This window comes from Rhineura floridana, chromosome 22 (assembly GCF_030035675.1).
Source record: "Rhineura floridana isolate rRhiFlo1 chromosome 22, rRhiFlo1.hap2, whole genome shotgun sequence".
NCBI lineage: Eukaryota > Metazoa > Chordata > Lepidosauria > Squamata > Rhineuridae > Rhineura > Rhineura floridana.
The window spans coordinates 20,415,483-20,434,103 of NC_084501.1; the positions used below are offsets into that span (position 1 = coordinate 20,415,483).

Consider the following 18,621-nt stretch of genomic DNA (forward strand, 5'->3'; position numbering starts at 1 on the left):
TCCTCTCCCTCAAGCCCAAGACTCACTGCAGGTGCCTCCTCCTTACCTGTCCATCCAGGTAGGCAGTGGCACTCTCCTGTGATGGGATCACAGCCGTCTGCGTTCTGGCAGGAACATTTTCTCCTGCAGCCAAGGCCATAGAATCCCTTCTGGGCACGGGGGAGAGAGAGAGAGAGAGAGAGGCTCGCTTAACAGCAACTAGCTTGCTAGGAAGGCACAACAGGTCTCCACCACTGTGCCTGCAGCTTCCCTGTCCTTGAGCATGCCTTCAGATGTCCCACAGGTAGGAAGCGGCGCATGATAAACTGGGCCTTCTTTCATGGATGCCAGAGAGGTCTCCACGTGGGTTACAGTCCCCAATCAGCTCGAGACAGGAACCTGTCATCATTTTTTTCCTGGCTCCTCCCCTTCTTACTGAGGTGATGCCAGTTCTGCTCCTGTCTCAGCTCGGGCAACAACCTTTGGCTGTTTTCTCTAACTCCTATGACTATCAGCCTTCGGCTCCTCTTTTTCCTTCGTTCTTTCTATACTTGATTTCATACACTCTGTATTAATTAGTTTTTTTTAAAAAAAGGGGGGGAATTACTATCTCTATTCTTCCTTTCTTATCCCTATTTTCTCTCCCGTCTGGGATATGGAAACAGCACCATCTTCTCAGACCGCCAGGACAAAAACCCTTAGAGGAACAGGGCAGCACACAGTGGCTACTGTGGTCGGTTCCCCGCAAGGCCATAAGGGGTCAGGGCAGCACTCAGCTCCTGCTGCAGTCAGTTCCTGGCCGCCGTCTGTCCCGCCATCCGAGAAAAAGAAGGGACACAAAAAATCAGGGCCGCACCCAGCTCCTGCTGCGGTCAGTTCCCTGCAGACATTGCATATGGCGGAGCATAGGCAAGAAGCCTTGTGTCAGAGCATGAATTTCGCTACTACATCGCGGCATAGTTCTCATCGCCCTTCCGATTCGAACACTCAAGGCGGAGGCCTGCTGCGAGAGGTGAGGCTTTCGCCAGTGCCTACTGCCTCCTCCAGCTCCCCAATAAGTTTTCCTACCGAAAATGCGGCGGCAGCCATTTTGAGTGGCACACAAGAGGCGTGCTCGATAGAGCCCGCAGTCCAGCGCCATCTACTGGAGCAGCTGGAGGACAGCAGGTTGGAGGACGACAAAGTGATGGAAGCCCATGCACAGTATGGCCCCCCCGCTTCTCCACCCCAGCTCTCTCCTCAGCCTATGCCAGCTTCCTTAATAACCTCTTCGATGATGCTGGCACAATTATTTTTGCCTGATGTAATCCGCCAACTTAAGCAGGCGCTATTAGAGGAGGTCCCACCACTTAAAGTGATGCCCCACAACGCCCACAGTCTCCGCCAGTAGCCGCCCCCCCATGTAAGAGGCCACGCCACGTTGTTAGATAGCCTTCCCCTGACCCGACTTTGGTGGCCGTGGGTAGGGGGTATTATGAGCAGGATCACCAGGATCCCTTATCAGAAACCGATTCTATGGGGTCCAGGGATGACGGAGAATGGACCGATGCCTCAGATATAGAGGCTCAAACTTCGGTCAGACTATTTTTGGAAGTTCATTTTGAACCATTGTTAAAAAAGGTGATCACTTCCCTGGAGTTGACTGCTCCTTCTGAGGAACAACCTACATCCTCCAGACAGGCTATGGTGCTGCCTACCGTAAAGATTGGGCCTAAGGGCATTCCGTGGCCACCTATGCTGTTGACTAATATTCAACAGGAGTGGGAACTACCGCTATACCCCAAAAGGGGGACTAACTGGGCTAATAGACTGTATACCGTAGAACCCAGTGTCATGGAGCAGTTGCGAGCCCCAGACATGGATGGGCCTATTACTGCTCTCCTATCACATTCCATCTTGCCACGGGATGGGGATGCTCATCTCAAAGATCCGATACAGCGTAAGTCAGATCTGGCACTTAAGCGAGTGCATGAGGCGACGGCGATGTCCATAAGAGCCTCGGTGGCAGCCTCAGTATTCTCTAGGGCATCACTGCTATGGATTGAGGACCTAGCCCAAAATCAAGACCTAGAGGTTTCCAAGTTACGAAAGTCCATTTTAAAACTCTCACGCTGCATCGCTTTTGTAGCAGACGCTACCATGGACTCCTCACAATTTGCAGCCAGGGCTATGGCCACGGCAGTGGTAGCCAGACGCCTAGTATGGCTTTCGCACTGGGATGCGGACAATGCATCCAGATTTAATCTAGCCACGGCTAAATATACAGGTGGAAAATTGTTTGGGGAAGACAATCTGGCAGAAGTTTTGGTGGACAATAAAGATAAAAAGAAAGTGATGCCCTCACAGGGTAAAGACGAAAAAAGGCCACTTCGATGCTATACCCCCACTTTTCAGATGCGCTCCTTTCGTGGCTCAAGGCCCTTCTTTAGTAACAGACAGAGGGATTTCAGAGGCTCCCGTTTTCCTTGGCAAAACCAGAAGCCTCCCCAGAGATTCCACCAGAATAGACAACAATCCTACCAGACTAGGCAGCAGCGTCAACCACAACAACGCTTCTGACTCTATACCTGTAGGCGGTCGACTCAATTACTTCCTGAACCAATAGCAGACAACAACAAAAGACTAGAGTTACACCAGTATCCACCCCCACGTTTCGTCTTCTCTCACAGACCGACATCACCACAAAAACATGGGACATTCCTAGAAGAAATAGAGCACCTTCTACAAATCTCAGCCATAGAACCCGTCCCAATAAAGGAATGGTTTTCCGGAGTATACTCCATCTTCTTTTTGGTGGCAAAAAAGGACAATTCGTTCAGGGGGGTGCTCGACCTCAGGTTTGTCAACCAGTTCCTGAAGCGCAAGACTTTCTGGATGGAAACAATCGCTTCAATCAGGGAGGCACTCCAACCCCACGACTATTTGGTATCCATAGACCTCAAGGAGGCCTACCTGCACATTCCAATTCACCCCAGACACAGAAGGTTGCTCCGGTTTACATACAACAACGAACACTTTCAGTACAAAGCTCTCCCATTTGGGCTGGCCACGGCACCCAGAATTTTCACCACGGTGCTGGCAGCAGCACTCTCAGGTCTACACCTAGCAGGGGTGCATATTTCCCCTTATTTGGACGACCTACTACTCAGGTCCCAGTCGTTTACCCAGGCAAACAAAGACTTAAAGCTTACATTCAGTTTCCTACAGAGCCACGGGTTTTTAGTGAATGTTCTAAAGAGCCACCTCTACCCCACACAATCACTAATACACCTAGGCACGGTGATAGACACCACGGCACAAACTATAACGCTGGCACCACAGAGGATCCGGGCCATCACCGATCTAGCACGCTCCATATGCGGACAACCGAAATCAGACTTGATACGCCTGGCAAAACTGCTCGGAATGATAGCATCATCTATAGCAGTTACACCATGGGCTTCACTCACGTCCTCTGCAACATCTTCTGATCAAATTCCAGAGAGACATTGCCTCCAGACGACACCGCAAGGTTGCCTTGCCACATGATGTGCGTCAGTCACTCACCTGGTGGCATCAGGACTCAAATTTGTCCAGGGGGATCCCGATACAGGAGCCGCCCCGGGCAATAATCACTTCAGATGCAAGCCTCAGGGGCTGGGGTGCCCATTATATGGATCTTTTCGTACAGGGACGTTGGAGTCCACCAGAGGCAGCCAGGTCCATCAATTGGCTGGAACTGAGGGCGGCTCATTTGGCGCTGAAGCATTTCTTTCTCAGTCTTCACTGCCCCAATGTATTGATCAAAACAGACAACACGTCGACCAGATCATACATAATGAGGCAAGGAGGGACCCGATCCAAACTCCTCAGCAGAGAAGCAACGTCCATGCTCTCCTGGGCAGAGCATGGCCTTACATCTGTGACGGCGGAATACCTGCAGGGGGCAATGAACGACCGGGCGGATTGGCTCAGCAGACGTCAGATATTCCCAGGGGAATGGGCACTCAACAGAAGTGTCTTCCTGATGGTTCAACAGCAATTTGGAAAACTAGAAGTGGACCTTTTTGCCTTGGACGCAAACTATCAAATCCCTTGATTCTTTACAAGATTCCAGACGCGTGCGGCAGAACAGACAGACGCACTAACGGCGAGCTGGCCACAGCTTCTATTGTATGCGTTTCCACCGACTCCTCTCATAGCCAGAGTCCTCAACAAGATCAGGAGGGAAGAGGCACAGGTGGTCCTAATAGCCCCATACTGGCCGAGAAGACCGTGGTTTGCAGACCTCGTCCAGATGTCTGTCAAAACCCCGCTCGCACTTCCAGATCGCCACGACCTGTTACATCAGCGACCGGTCCTCCACCCAGACCCAGCCTGGCTTCAACTAGTCGCCTGGAGGTTGAACGGAGCTGGCTGTTAGCATTACAGATCTCACCTGACGCAACAGCAACTATCCTGGCGTCACGTAGACCATCTACGCTCAGGATATACCAATCCACTTGGGCAGCTTTCCTACGTTGGTGTACAGCTCACGACACCGATCCTATGACGGCATCTGCACCACATATTCTGCAGTACCTCCAGGAGGGCCTTAACCAGGGTCTACGTCCTAACACCCTCAGGCGTCAACTGTCGGCACTTGCATCTGTTCTATCTTTAGATGAAGGGGTTTCTCTAGCGTCACATCCGTTGCTCAAGAGATTTCTAAGAGAGGCAACCGTTATTAGCCCTCCAGTAGTGCACAGATTTCCTTCATGGCACCAGCATACAGTATTGACCGCACTACAAAAACCTCCATTCGAACCTCTGCAGACGGTTCCTTTGCGAATACTCACCTTCAAAGTCACGTTCCTCATAGCAATCACGTCAGCACGCAGGGTATCAGAGATTCAGGCTCTATCAGTGCTAAAACACCTCTGCACCTTCCATAAGAATAGAGTTGTACTCTGGATCGCTCCTGGCTTCATTCCAAAGGTCAGATCTCAGTTTCACCTACGACAGGAGATCGTGCTGCCCACGTTTTGCCCAAACCCTAAACACCCCACGGAAAGGGCATGACACTCCCTTGATGTGAGGAGGGCATTGAAGGTATACATCAATAGGACAGCACAGTTCCGTAGATCGGAATCTCTGCTGATATCTTTCCACCCTCCGACTCTGGGCCACAAGGTGTCAAACTCAACTATAGCGAGATGGCTGAAGGCATGCATCTCCTTGGCCTACAGATCACTCAGTAAACCCATGCCGCACGGGATCACGGCACATTCTACTAGGGCGGCAGCCACAACAGCGGCTTTTTCAGCTAATGCCCCATTGGAGGAGATCTGCAGGGCAGCAACTTGGGCCTCGCCTTCGTCGTTTACCCGGCACTACAAAATGGACTTGTACGCATCTGTGGAGGCTGCATTCGGTCGTAGAGTTCTACAGCAGGTCCTTAATCAATAGACCCACCCTATGGCCGAGCTTTAGTACGTCCCACGTGGAGACCTCACTGGCATCTATGAAAGAAGGTACGGTTGGACTTACCGTGAATGGTGTTTCTTCATAGATGCCATGAGGTCTCCACGACCCTCCCTATGAGGGGCTGGGAATTCCATCTGCACTATGTGCTATCCGATCTTATTCTGTTCGTCTCTACCTTCGCATTTCTTTCTTTCTATGTTACACTGAGGTGAAGTTCTGAGCTAGCCAAGAAAGAGAACTGGCATCACCTCAGTAAGAAGGGGAGGAGCCAGGAAAAAATGATGACAGGTTCCTGTCTCGAGCTGATTGGGGACTATAACCCACGTGGAGACCTCATGGCATCCATGAAGAAACACCGTTCACGGTAAGTCCAACTGTACCTTTTCCTTCCTTAGAGTCCCTACAGCTGTGAAGAGGGATGCCCACAGGGGAGGACCGCAGGGCCACCTCCCTGGTCTGCACTGGCACAGGAGGGGGGGAGGGGGCTGGTGACACTGGGGAGCAATCGGCACTCTGGGAAGCTCCACTCCTCCCCCCCCCAAATACCACAGGCAGGTCCTGTGTAATTGCAGTCTCAGATTTGACAACAGCAAGACAAGCAACAGGTGGTGCTTCAGGGTGGGGTGGGGTGTGTGCCAGAACCCCCCCCATCTGCCAGATGTTTGGTGATTCCTATCTCCTGTATCCTGAGGGAGAATAGTCAAGCAGAGCACAGAGGAGGCAAGGGGGAAACGGCCCATGTGATGGGGGGACCTGGAGGGGGGAACCGGGGTCACTGCCCACTGCAACCACTGACCCTGCCCCCCCGAAACCTTATCTCAGAAGGGGTCACTCAGGAATCGTATGTGCGTGAGCAGACATAGGTGACACCACGTTTGGTGCTTGAACCCTCCCCCTTTCCAAGGAGCCCCTTACCAGGCAGGGCTCCTCGCACCTGCTGCCGTGCCAGCCTGCCGCACACGTACACCCTCCGCTGACAGGGCTGCAGGAAGCTCCATGGGCACAATGGCAGGTCTCATTGCAACCAGGGCCCCAGGTGCCCGCAGTGCAGGGGATGGAGCAGTCCACTCCTTGCCAACCTGGGAAGGAAGGGGGGAGGTCAGCACCCAGCACAGACCCCACATGCTTTGGGGGCAAAAGGCGGTCTTGGATTTTCTGCCACTTTTGCCTTCTTGTGCCAGGACCCCAAGCGTTTTGCACCAACACAAAATGCCCAATCCAGTGACTGGAAATAATTCAGTCAAATTCTGGTGATCTCAAGGGATCCCCAGAGGCAGGTTCTCCTGAGCGGCTGTCTCCCCCCGCACCGTGCCCTACCTTCCTTGCAGACACAGGCGCCGTCTATGGGAGAGCAGGCCAGGGCGTTCTGGCAGGCACAAAGCAGGGAGCAGTTCACTCCGTAGGTCTCCTCTGGGCAGCGACTGGAGCAGTGCTCATCCTGCAGGATGGACAAGGGCATGAGGGAAGAGATGTGGGCCAGGCAGGGAGGGGGAGGCAGCCCTCCCTTTTTGGTCTCGCTGTAAGGTGAGGAGAATATTCCAGCACGGAACCAGGAAAGGGGGGAAGGGGGGCGTTAATCACATCAGACCGTCTCTCTCAGTGGCCAGTTCCCACAAACAGCATTTTAAAAAAACAGACGGAGGACAAATCCTGCTGCAGGCTTCCTGCCTGCTCCACCTGTTCAGGTGCTGATCATGAGGGGGCTCAGAGGAGCCATATCTCTCACTGACCTCCAAGGCAGCCACATGATGCAGGGAAGTGCTGAAGATGGCCGTGGTGGGCAATTTATTTATTAATCGGATTTGTTTTCCACCCTCCAAATCCTTGCAAGAAGCCCTCGGCAGGCTCCCATCACCAGGTCTCTCTCTCCGTGCCAGGCGGATCCACCATAAGGAGAAACGAGGCCAGGGTGAGCGAATGAGCAACCGACCGACCTCCTGGCCCCTCGAAAAGCCCTCACCATGTAGCCTGCCAGGCAAGCGCACAGTCCCGTTTCACTGTCGCATGTCCCCCCATTCAGGCACAAGCAGGGGTCCTGGCAGCCAACGCCGTGATGTCCATGAGGGCAGGTCTCGTTGCAGTGAAGTCCTGCCCAGCCTGGCTTGCAAGTGCATTCCCCGGAGAGCGGGTGGCAGCTGGGGAGACAAGCGCAGAGACGGCAGGCGTGGTGAAGGCAAGGACCACGTTGTGGAGGCCACACCTGCTCTCTGGAGGCTGCAACTGTCATCAGGCGGCCTTTGGGCCAGAGGCGGACAAGCCTTGGGGCCCACCTCTCAGCCCGCTTGGGACGGGGGCCTCTGGGGAAATCATTGCCCAACAGGGAAGAGGATGTTAAAATCAGTCCACACAATCATCTCTGCAGAGCCCTTCAGCGACCAGCAGCACAAGAGGAAGAGCCAGCAGGACTGCCAGACTAGGCAGGGCAAAAGAGCACGGCTGACTCCATGCTGTGACTCCTTGCAAAGATGGGGAGAGATGCTTCCAAAGTAGTTGCGGGGGGGGGGGGGGAGAAGAGCAGAGAAGTCAAGACAGACTTTTTAAAACTAAAAACCACCTTTATATCCCTCCCTCCAGGATTTCAGAAAGAGCAGAAAGGCAGGAGTTGCTCAGGCTCTCTCTAGTGCATGTCTCCTTCCACATGGGGAAATTTGCAGATGGCCAAGGGAGGGGGGGGGAGAGAGATGGTGAAGGCCAGAGTGGGCAGCCCTACCTCTGGGTGTGCTGAGGGTCGCAGAGGCAGGGCAAGTGGCAGGCGAGGCCATAGAGGCCAGGCATGCACTCCCTCTCCTCGCAGCGGCTGCCGAGGAAGCCTGCTTCGCACAGGCAGGCCCCATCGATGTGGAAGCAGCGGCCCCCGTTGCTGCAGTCACAGACCTGGCTGCAGTCCTGCCCATACTGGCCAATGGGGCACTCCTCGCGGCATCTTTGTGGGAAGAGAGAAAGAGAGCGCTGAGCAGGCAAATAAAGATCTGCTTAAGAAAAGAAAGCAAATCATTTTGGCATAGTTTGGTTTGATAAAATGTCAGTTACAGTGAGGATTAGATGTTGAATTTAATACCGGTCTGTTAAAGCCAACCTGGTGGCTTTGAAATGCTGAAGTTACTACCCAGAAGGCTGCTTCTTGGGGGGAGGGGGGAGGCAATCTGCAGCCAGAGGCAGGCAAGTCCTGAGAAGCACAGCAAGGACTCAGGGGACTGGGGCAGCGGGGGTGGGCTTGCGCTCCTCTTTCATGCCCTCCAACTACCTGAGCTCCGCCATGGGTTCGAGCTTCAAAAGGGGGAAAACATGTGACGTCTTCCCAAAGCTCACAGAGACAGACAGCGTCTTGGCTTCCAGAAACCGACAGTCTGAATGTATGAATTCTAAATAAGCCTGCATGGGATCACAGCCTTTGCTGTACATGGTCTTGCTCAGTATCCATGAATGCAGAAAGAGAGAGAAATAGAACCTGCCTTCTCCTGAGTGAGACCATCAGTCCCTCTCGCCCTGGAATACTCTGACTGGCAGCAGCTCTCTGGGGTTTGAGACTGGACAAAGCCTCCCCACCGCTGTGTCCTTCTGAGCCCTGAGACTCATTAACTGGACTGAGCCTGCAAAGCAAGTGGAGCAACATGGGGCTCTACCCCCCCCCACTGGCCAGGTCCCACATTAGACCCTCCTGTTGGGTTGCTAAGCAACACATCTTATCTACTAGGCTACGCCTCTTCAGGAAATGTACCAGTTTCAAAACAGGAAATGCAGTTTCAATCAATTATTTAAATCTCTTGATGATTTAAATCAACTCATACTGACTCGGGACATAGTTTCCAGTTCTTCCACAACTAACGTTAATATGAATTGCTTTTTCTACTGGAGGGGCCTTCTGTGCCGCCTCCTCGATTGCCCGCCTGGAAGAATCCAGCACATATTTCCAGCATTGCAGATGAGACGACAGAAAACTGGCACAGGGAAGATGGGGTGCAAAGGAGAGAGTTGCCCGTTCTTGAATGGCGGGGGAGGAGCTGATGGGCAACACCCTCAGCTTAAAAATGGGGACACCACTTTGCCCAGAGTGGTCTCCCTCAGTGTGACCACCAGGAAGCGAGGATGGGGAGCACAGGGCCAGTGCCAAACGGCCAGGTGGTGCCCTGGCTGAGGGCCTCTGTGGCTCAGAGGGTTAGGGAGGGTAGCACTCCCATTCCACGATCCACAGCAGTGTGCGCTCCCGACCCTGCTGCAGGTTGCGGAGAGGGAGCTCCCATGCACCCCCCAATACAACCAGTGCGGGCTTCAATAAGGCTGCCTGCAGCCCCACATACCACTTTGGTCCCTGTGAATGATGTGAATGTTGTGTGCGCATGTCTGCCATCAACCAAGATGGCGGCAGGGGCTTCCCTAAGGGGCTGATGCCCCTGCTGTCAACTTGGTTGATGGCAGACATGCGTATGCAGCTCACATGTCATTCACAGGAATGGGAGAGGTAGGTGGGACCCGCAGGCTGGCTTATTAGCCCTGTGCCCCCTGTATTGGGTGGGTGGGCTATGGCACCATCGCCCGGGGCAGGCTGGTGCCCAAGGACCAGTCATGCCTGGTGCCCAAGCACCAGTCATGCCTGGTGCCCAAGCACCAGTCATGCCTGGTGCCCATCCTGTGGAAGCTCTTCAGGTGATGGTGGTGGCAGCAGCAGTGACAACAGAGGGCCTGGCAGAGTCCACCGGAGGAGGAGGAGTGCCCCTGGCCTCTTGATTACCAGGAGCTCAGCCTCAGCAGCTCCTCCTCCTTCCTTCGTGGACCTTCACAGACATACCATAAAGAGCCACCCAGGTGCGCCCTCAGCTCCCACCTCCCTCCTCCTGCTCCTAAGAAGGGAAAGTCATCAAGAGCTGCTGTGGAATTGTTTTATTTTTGCCGTTCCCATTGTCTGCATCACTTTAAAAAGCTGGAAAACAGCTGAGTTTCCTTCCCCTTCTGGCTGCATCCTTTTCCCATCCAGGGGGAAACAGTCACTCCTTTGAGCCAAGGAAGCCTAATGTGAGCCTAATGTGTAACTTACTTCCTTTGCAAATACTGACCATATTTATGAACTGGTGCCACCGCCGCTGTTGCTTTTGGTGGAGGCAAATGCTAAGCCATGCAGGGGAGGGAGGATTCGCTCAACAGCCCCGTGAGGAGCGTCTCCGTGGGGGCCACAAGGATAAATGGCTGCAGTGGGTAACCCTGACGCTGTGCCCAGGGGCATCTCACTTCCCATGTCCCCAAAGGCTGCCCGGAGGGTTCTGCCACTGGTGGAACTGGACAGTCTTGGCTGCTGGCAGGGCTCTTGGAGAAGCTCCCCGCCTTCCTCGCAGAGAGGCTCAAGGGCCAGAACCTGCTTTCCAGCACCTGCCTGGCCAGGAGGAGGAGGAGGAGACACTGCCTGGCCCCAGGCACAGCCTCCGCAGCTCTGCCTGGGAACCAGTGCCAGGTGCCCAAATGGAACTCAGAAGGGTCCCAAGAGCGCTCTGAGTGAAAGACCACACTGTTCCCTGGTACAGAGCAGCTGCTTCCTGGGCAGAGAGCCCCAGGCCTAATGTCCAAAGGCATCTCTTGGTTGGGCTGGGGAAGAGCTCCCTGCCTGAGACCCGGGAGAGCCATCGCTGCCAGTCAGTGCAGACATTATTAAGCTAGATGGAGCCTAGTGGTTTGATTCAGTAGAAGGCAGCTTCCTGTGAAGCCCCCAGAAAACAACCCTGTGACACCCCCCCCGTGTTCTTCAGAATTTACCTCCTGATACCCCACGCTTGGATCAGGAAATCCCTACGGAACTTCCACCTCTGCCTGTGTCAGACATACCCTCTGAACCACAAGCTTCAGTCCACCACCTTCCTCCTCAAAAGGTGACTACTGGTGTACACTGATAGCAGGACTGGTATAGGTATGGAACTGGACCCGGTTGTGGTAGTGTACGTGACCACGCTGACGTGCAGGATTTTGAACAAACAAAATAAATTTTATTACTCACAAGATATTAAATATTAGAAATAGTGTTGCTAGAGTCCCTATGCACCCTACCTGCTCTACCCTGCTAATCTTAATAAAATCCTCCCTCAACACCCTCCCAATCATATCCCTCCTCAAAACACACCCTAACTCTTCAAGATCTAATCCCGTCTCCCCTGACAAAACAAACCGCTTTTCTGTTCAGACCTCACTCTGAACTCTCACTCAAACACGTCCCCCCCACCTGGCAGTCTTACTTCATCCACACCTCCTAGCATTCCATTAACTATTTCATAACAGAACTCATTTTAAAACACGGTGAAACAGATGGTTTTGACACAAACCCTAACTTGGCCACAGCCACCCCTCTGCTGGAGTCTACTCACCGCTCTCCGGTGTAGCCCCGTGCACAGCGACACTGCCCAGAGTCACGGTCACACTGCCCTCCGTTGTGGCACCGACACTCCCCTTGGCAGCTGGAGCCAAAGCGCCCTTCAGGGCAGCGGGTGGAGCAGATGGCACCCTGTGGGAGTGGGGAGACAACCCTCGTTGCCGTGCTGCCAAGCACAACCCTGGGAGGAGCTGAGCTCCAGCCAGAATCAGTCCGTGACCCGCCCCGTCAGCCTGGGGGGATTGGCTTCCCCGCATACAAGTCCTACCTGAGGGGGGGCTGGGTAGTTGAATAGCAGAGAAAGATGGCTCAGTAAAAGAAGCTGCAGCAAAGGCACCCCCACAAAAGAGAATCCCCCCCCACATCCATAAAACCAAACCCTGCCAAGCAAAGCCTTCCTGTGGGAACAGCTCAAGGGCTACTGGAGGACCCTCTTGCAGTGGTGGTGGGGGATGAAGGCAGAAGAGCCTGTTGCCAAGTGACCTGGCTGAAGAGCCTGAGAGAAGCAAGGAGGTGGCAGCAGCAGCTTTTGAGCTGAAGGATTTTTTTTCTAGGTATTGCCTCTGGCACTCGTAAGCAGAGGAGCCATTTAGGAATTCAACATCACCATTATTGCCCTAATAAATACAAGGGGGGGGGGTCAAGGACAGAGGGCCCAATTTCCTCACCTTCCTTTCAACAATGCTGCGGGGGGGGGGGAGTTCCAGACAGCATGGGAAGGAGATTAAGGGGCTGTGCCCCCCCCCCGCCACCAAGACTCCATGCAAACGGTGTCACTCTGGTTTGGACCCAGCTGAGCAGGCAGAGCCCCTAGTTCTCCTTACTTGCAGAACCAGAACACGCAAGCATTCAGCGCAGTGCACATCGTGCTCAGGTTGGGGGTTACCCTCCCCACCCACCCTCCCTCCATTTCACCCTTTGGGGAGAAGAGGGAGGCTGAGACCTTGCTCCAAGTGTCCCAAAGATCGTGGAGGGGTGTTGCCAGCCCTGGGCTGAGCCACGACACGGGGACCTTGCCTGCCAGCTGCCTGGGAGCCCTGTCCTCCCCCCTTCCCAAACATACCATCCATCCAGGGGGGCAGGCGCACTTGCTGCTCTCGGGGGGGTGGCAGATGCCCCCATTCTGGCAGGGGCACTGGGCCTGGCACTGGAACCCACTGGTGTCATTGAGGCAGGGCTGCTCACAGCTGCAAGAGAGGCCAGCAATGGGAGTCGATCGAGGGCCCAGGGCTGACTGCTGCTCTCTTCTACACACGGTCCCTGCCCCGCAACAACCCAGGCAACACCAAGAATCTGTTGCCCACTGTCAGAAGCCCAGTGCCTCTGAATAACATCAGCTGCTGGGAGCCACAAGTGGGGAAGGAGCAACTCTGGGCTCAGGTCCTGCTTGCGGGCTTCCCATGACGGGCATCTGGTTGGCCACTGTGAGAACAGGATACGCTGGGCTGGGTAGGCCCCCTTGGGCCTGATCCTGGTAGCCAGGCTCTCCTTACGTTCAGGAGCCTGTAAACTCAACAGATCACTCAGGAAAGTGAGCCAAACCACGTGCTACAGGAAGGCAAGCAAACTGGGCCATCTGGCTACTTGACAGAAAATGCTATGTGGCCCTTCTCCCCTCCCCCACCCAAGAGGGAAGCATCTTGAAGCCCAGCTATTCCCCTGCCTCCCCTGCTCCCTCCCCCCCGCTAACTGGAAACTGGGTCATAAACTCTACTTCTCAATACATGCCACCTCCTGGTTGCCACCAGATCAAGAGGAAGGCATCCCAGCATCCTCCACAGCTGCCTCAATGCTGTGCCCGGCGTGGCCATCGCCCTCTTGCCTGGATACCCCCCATTTGGGGTGCCCTCTTCAGTGTCAGCATCTCAAACACCATTCTGGGAACTGCGTCTGCACTAGGTGATCCTCACTTCGCCAACACTGGCCTGGAAACGGCCCTTTTGATTTATACTGGCCTTCCCTTCCAAAGCAGCCTGTTTTCCCTAACCAGTTCAGAACCGGCATGAACCCTCAAGAGGAAAAGGGCCACGGCCCAATCCAGCCCAAGGGGTCACCATCATCATCCCCCCCTCTTTTCTGTTCTTCCTCTCCTGGCTACTCACTGTGCGCCACTGAATCCCTGGGAGCACCGGCAGGCCCCCGTCACCCGGTCACAGTCAGCGCCATTCTCGCAGCGACAGTCCTGCAGGCACCCTTGGCCGTAGGTCCCTGGGGCACAGGGGGCTTGGCACACGGGGCCATCGTAGCCTGGCGGGCAAACGCAGGCCCCAGTCACGGGGTCGCAGCTGCCTCCGTTCACACACTGGCAGGGCTTCTCACAATCTGGTCCCCAGAACAGGGTGCTGCACTCTGGAAGGAGGAGAGAGCTGCTCAGGCAGGCGGGCGGATCCCAGGGCAGCTTTGCTGGCCAGAAGATGGTCAGACTCGTGGGTCACCATGCAAAGTGGGGCACGCACCCCATGATACCCGTTAATGGTGGCTTCTCCTCCAGCCCGTGGCCCCAGCAGCATCGGCTGAACTGGCCACTTGAAGACTCTCCTGGGGCTCTGAGGCTCTGGCAGCTGCTGCCCATCCTGAGGCCCGGCCCGCAGCAGAAGCATTGCAAGAGCTCAGCATGGGGCAGGCTGCACAGAGCACACTTTGAGGGACGGGAGCTTCTTCAACGGCTCTCCTTCCGCCTCCTGGGATGTTTCCCCAGAATCTCAGGCTGCTCCTCTGATCTGCAAGGGCCCGTGGCACACACCACTCAGGCGGAGTGGACAGGAAGCAGCTTAGCACGATTGGGCTCTGTGTCCCCTCCAGCTGGTCGGGCTCTCTGGGGGGCTTGGAAGGACCTCTCCCGCCCTGGGGGCTCTCCAGGCTACTTCTCCGGGGGGTGATATATTGCCCCCACATGCTGAGGAAAAACAGTTGCTGTGTGGAGGGGGGAGAGGTGCTGCTGTTGCCCTCAGGCCCTGCTTGTGGGTTTCTCTTTGGGGGCCCTGGCTGGCCCCTGGGGAAAGCAGGATCCTGTGGCTAGATGACGGCCCCCTTTGGCCCCCTCCAACAGCTTCACTCTCCTTGTGCTGCTTTTTAATTGGAGATGCCACGCAGGGTTGAACTTGAGGGGCAAAGGAGGTGCTTTGCCACTGGGCTATGGGCCCACCCGTGACACACGTGGAGGAGGGTGGGGGTGTAGACAAAAGGGGTGTGACAGCCAATGCACAATCCCTGCTTGCATTCAGAGGGGCCCGGCCTCCAGCTTCCAGGTAAGGTGGGACCGACCGTGGGGTGGGCACCAGCATTTCCTGGGGCTGCTGCTTGAGGGACGCAGATCCTTGGCCCAGGCCAGTCTCTGCAAGGGCCAGTTATCACAGCTGCTCTCCTCGAGTGCCCGCTGCACCCAGCTAGGAAGACAGTCAACGCTCCCAGCCCTCCCCCTTCCCTCAGAAGCGTTTATTTCCCAGCCAGTGACCCGCTATACACTCCAGGCCCAGAGGGATGATCAAACGCGTGGGAACCTGCTGCCTCCCTGTGACCTTCAGTGGGGGATGGGGCATCACAGAAAGACAGCAAGAGGAGGAGGAGGAGGAGGCCCTCCTCACCCCTCAGGCTCCAGGTGGCAGTGGTGGGGAACGGGCAGGGACAGCAGAGGACTGGCTCAGCCATTGCCTGCTTTGCTTACAGCAAGTCACCCTGAATGCCACTGAGGAGGCACCACTTCCCAGCCCACACATGCAGCAGGCAAATGCGCCCCTCGGGGTGCCTAGAAGCGCCCAGGCAAATCTGTGTGTGCGTGTGCATGTGCACATGCGCAAGAGCAGAAGAGGAACGTCTTGTGCCATCCACCACATTTCAAGCCTTTTTGTGACCATCTCCAATGCCCAATGGATCAGTGATGGGAGCAGCCCTCTCTGACTGTATGTGGATCATACATTTAAAGCTCATGGCTTCCCCTACAGAATCCTGGGAACTGTAGTTTATGCACCACAGAGCTACAATCCCCAGCAGCCTTAATAATCGACAGTTCCCAGGATTCTTTGGGGGAAGCTGAGTGCATTACATGTACGCTGCGTATGCAGCCTCTGCTGACACTGAAGGACGCTGGGAATCATCAGTGCCTGAACAATCCTGAGGGCTGTGTGGAAAAGGATCCACCTCCTTGGGCAACCCCCCTCAGGAAGCCCCCGCTAGCGCAACAGCAATACCCTTCCTCACAGCAGTTCACACCAACTAGAAACCAAGTACCACAAAAGCATAAGACATGGAAACATGCAGAGGCTGTGTGCTTTGCCCCACAGGGCAAGCAGCTGCTTCAGGGGTGAGGAAGGCTTCTTCTTTCGCACATCAGAAAGGGAGGAGAGGAGCCCTTGTCTGGCTGGCCGGAGGAGAGACATGAGCCTTCCAGAGCCCATCCAGACACACAGGAGGAGGCCTGTGGAAGCACAGCCAGCACTCTCTGTTGCAGCTTCTCCCAGCGGCCTAGAGGGCAGCTGCAGGCTGGGGGTGGTGGGGGTGGGGATCAGGAGAAGCGACTCACCACTGGAGCAGTCTGTGCCCCTCCACCCTTGTTCGCACTGGCACTGGTCTGGAGCCACACACCGCCCGTGCACACACTCCTGGGTACAACGAGCTGCAGGCAAGCGGGGAGAGTGAGAGAGAAGGAGCAGAGTCATGGACAGATCCTGCCCACTCAGAGGTCTGCTTAGCAGTCAGCAACATGGCCTCTGGGAGCCCAGGTGGTGCTGGGAGGTGGGATATAGGGGCCAACAGAGTTCACCCAGGAGGAGCCTCAAGCCTACTGGCAAGCTGGCCGGAGGGTCAGAAAGGGAGGCCAACGTGTCTGGGGCCAGAGAAGAGAAGAGGCTCATCGCTAACCCTAACCCCCGCAAGGACCCCGTGAGATCCCCCCCTCCTCTCAGGTGAGGGCCCCAGACAAGGGCGCAGCTTCCTCCTCCCCTGTTGCTTGGCCCCTCCCCTCCCTGGCCACTGCCATCCCCCCTTTGCCAGAGCAGCGGGAAGGCTTGCCTTGAGGCAGTGCGGCCAAAGGGGCTCCTGCCTGGTACAGAGCAGGAGGAGTCCGGTGAAGGAGGCAGCCTCCATGGCCAGGCCAGGCCGTCCCTCAGGGCTGCCAAAGCAGGGACTTACGGACACAAAGCTCCTTGCTCTCGTAATAGCCCTTGCAGCAGCGATGGCGCCTCCTGTAGTCAACTTTGACACCTTGCCGGTAGGCTGCCTTATACAGCACCCTGTGGAAGAGTAAAGGGGTCAGTGGGGGGCACTGGGAAAGGTGGTGGTGGGCGTCAGCACTGGCCAGGCAGGGCCTGAGGCCGTGAAGCCCTCGGGAGCCTCTCTCCACTTGCCTCGCCTACCTCACAAGGTGGTTGCACTTGTGAGGATAAGACAAGACGGCTCCCGATGTGGGTTGGACGAAAGCTGAGGCAGAAAGAAGCTCCCACAATGCAAGTGCCTGGGTGGCAACGAAGGAGGAAGGGCTGCCTCCTGACTAGGCACACCAAGTCCCTCCCCTCTGGGAGATTTCGCCAAAGAGAGAGTTGGAGACGCAACCGCTCTGCTCTGAAGGTTGCACTGTTGGCTCCAAAATCTCTGCAGCCACCCCCAACTGCAAAGTGCCTGCCACTCCCACGTGGACCCAGCACCATCCACAGCTGGACCTGCAAGACCACCTGGGGCACGTGCAGCAACTGTAATGCCAGAAAAATAAGAGTTTCTCTGTGGAACTCACTGCTATGAGAAGCAGTAGGAAGCATGAAGCTTACACTATGAGATCCAGAGAGGAGCACTGGCAGCCACGGAACTGGCGGCATCCTTGTGCCACTCTCACAGCTATGGTTGGAGCGGGAGGCGGGTGTCCCACAGGAACGGAAGCCTCCACAAAGGCTTTATTACCATTAGACGACACTCTCTGCCCGCCCTCCCAGGCCTCTGAACAAGTACAAAACCTTCCCCCTGCAAATGTTCCAGTTCTGCCCCTCCCGCTCTCTTCGCAGGCCTGAAGCCCTCTGCTCTGCAGGGAACCCTTCAGGATGATCAGCCGACACCCATTCCACTGCTGGTGCAGAGATCTGGCAGAGGAATGGTAAATGCAGCAGGAGAACGGCCCCTTACTTTTGCCGAGTGCAGGTCTTTGCGAAGGGCCACATCCTGTCACAAGGCTCCTCAAAGGCCTGGGAAAAGGGCTGCACGTAGGACTCTTTGGAGGGAGTGGAGAAGCTGGGAGTGAGCAAAGGGAACCACAGTTGCAGTTTGTGCTTTGGCTGTTCACAGGATCCCAAGCAATACAAAAATAAATAAATGGATCCCCTCAAAGTTCATTTAAATAAACACATATCAAAATTCATATTTTGTTAACATTATACTTTTGAGAGGAAACTTGTCTCTAATTTGGTTCAGTTCTTTATCATGCAGCCAATTACGATGGCAAAAAAGGCAGTCGTCTGCCTGCAAGGAGATCGGGAGGGGCCCCTCCAGAGAGAAGGGTTCAGGGGAGAGTCGGGGGCATCCCAGGACAGTTTCCTGCAGCCGACTGATGGTGGGGCTGGGAGAGAAGCCCCAAATCCTCTGCCGGAGGGGCAGGAAGAAAGCTTTCCATGGACGTGGCTTTGGAATGAAGATTAGTCCCAGGCTGCCTCCCGTCCATCTGTCTGCTGTGGGGCAATTACAGCCCCAAATGGTTGTTCTGGGCTTGACTTTGGACAGGGTTTTATTGCTGTAGACGAGAGGAGCTCATGAAGTGCTCCACAGGAAACATTTTGGCTGTAATGATCATTCGTGCACCCGGACCCACCTGCCACGTGAACCACATCACTGCCCACTTCCTGTCCCATCCCAACACCCCCAACCCTCCC

General features: G+C 55.4%; 1 protein-coding gene across 2 annotated transcripts in view; it reads right to left on the reverse strand.

The window, feature by feature from the left end:
- Positions 1-18,621, reverse strand: part of PEAR1 (platelet endothelial aggregation receptor 1) — a 39,166-nt gene that overhangs the window by 7,159 nt on the left and 13,386 nt on the right. Inside the window, exons 3-13 of one of the 2 annotated variants that reach the window (XM_061606186.1) lie at positions 17,882-17,986; positions 16,901-17,001; positions 16,293-16,385; positions 13,876-14,122; positions 12,837-12,960; positions 11,769-11,905; positions 8,135-8,347; positions 7,385-7,559; positions 6,742-6,862; positions 6,340-6,503; positions 47-146 (exon numbers count right to left, since the gene is read on the reverse strand). In XM_061606186.1, the coding sequence (XP_061462170.1) occupies positions 47-146; positions 6,340-6,503; positions 6,742-6,862; positions 7,385-7,559; positions 8,135-8,347; positions 11,769-11,905; positions 12,837-12,960; positions 13,876-14,122; positions 16,293-16,385; positions 16,901-17,001; positions 17,882-17,986 (1,580 nt within the window). Of the gene's footprint in view, positions 1-46; positions 150-6,339; positions 6,504-6,741; positions 6,863-7,384; positions 7,560-8,134; positions 8,348-11,768; positions 11,906-12,836; positions 12,961-13,875; positions 14,123-16,292; positions 16,386-16,900; positions 17,002-17,881; positions 17,987-18,621 lie in introns of both variants that reach the window. The other variant, XM_061606185.1, reaches the window with a different exon arrangement.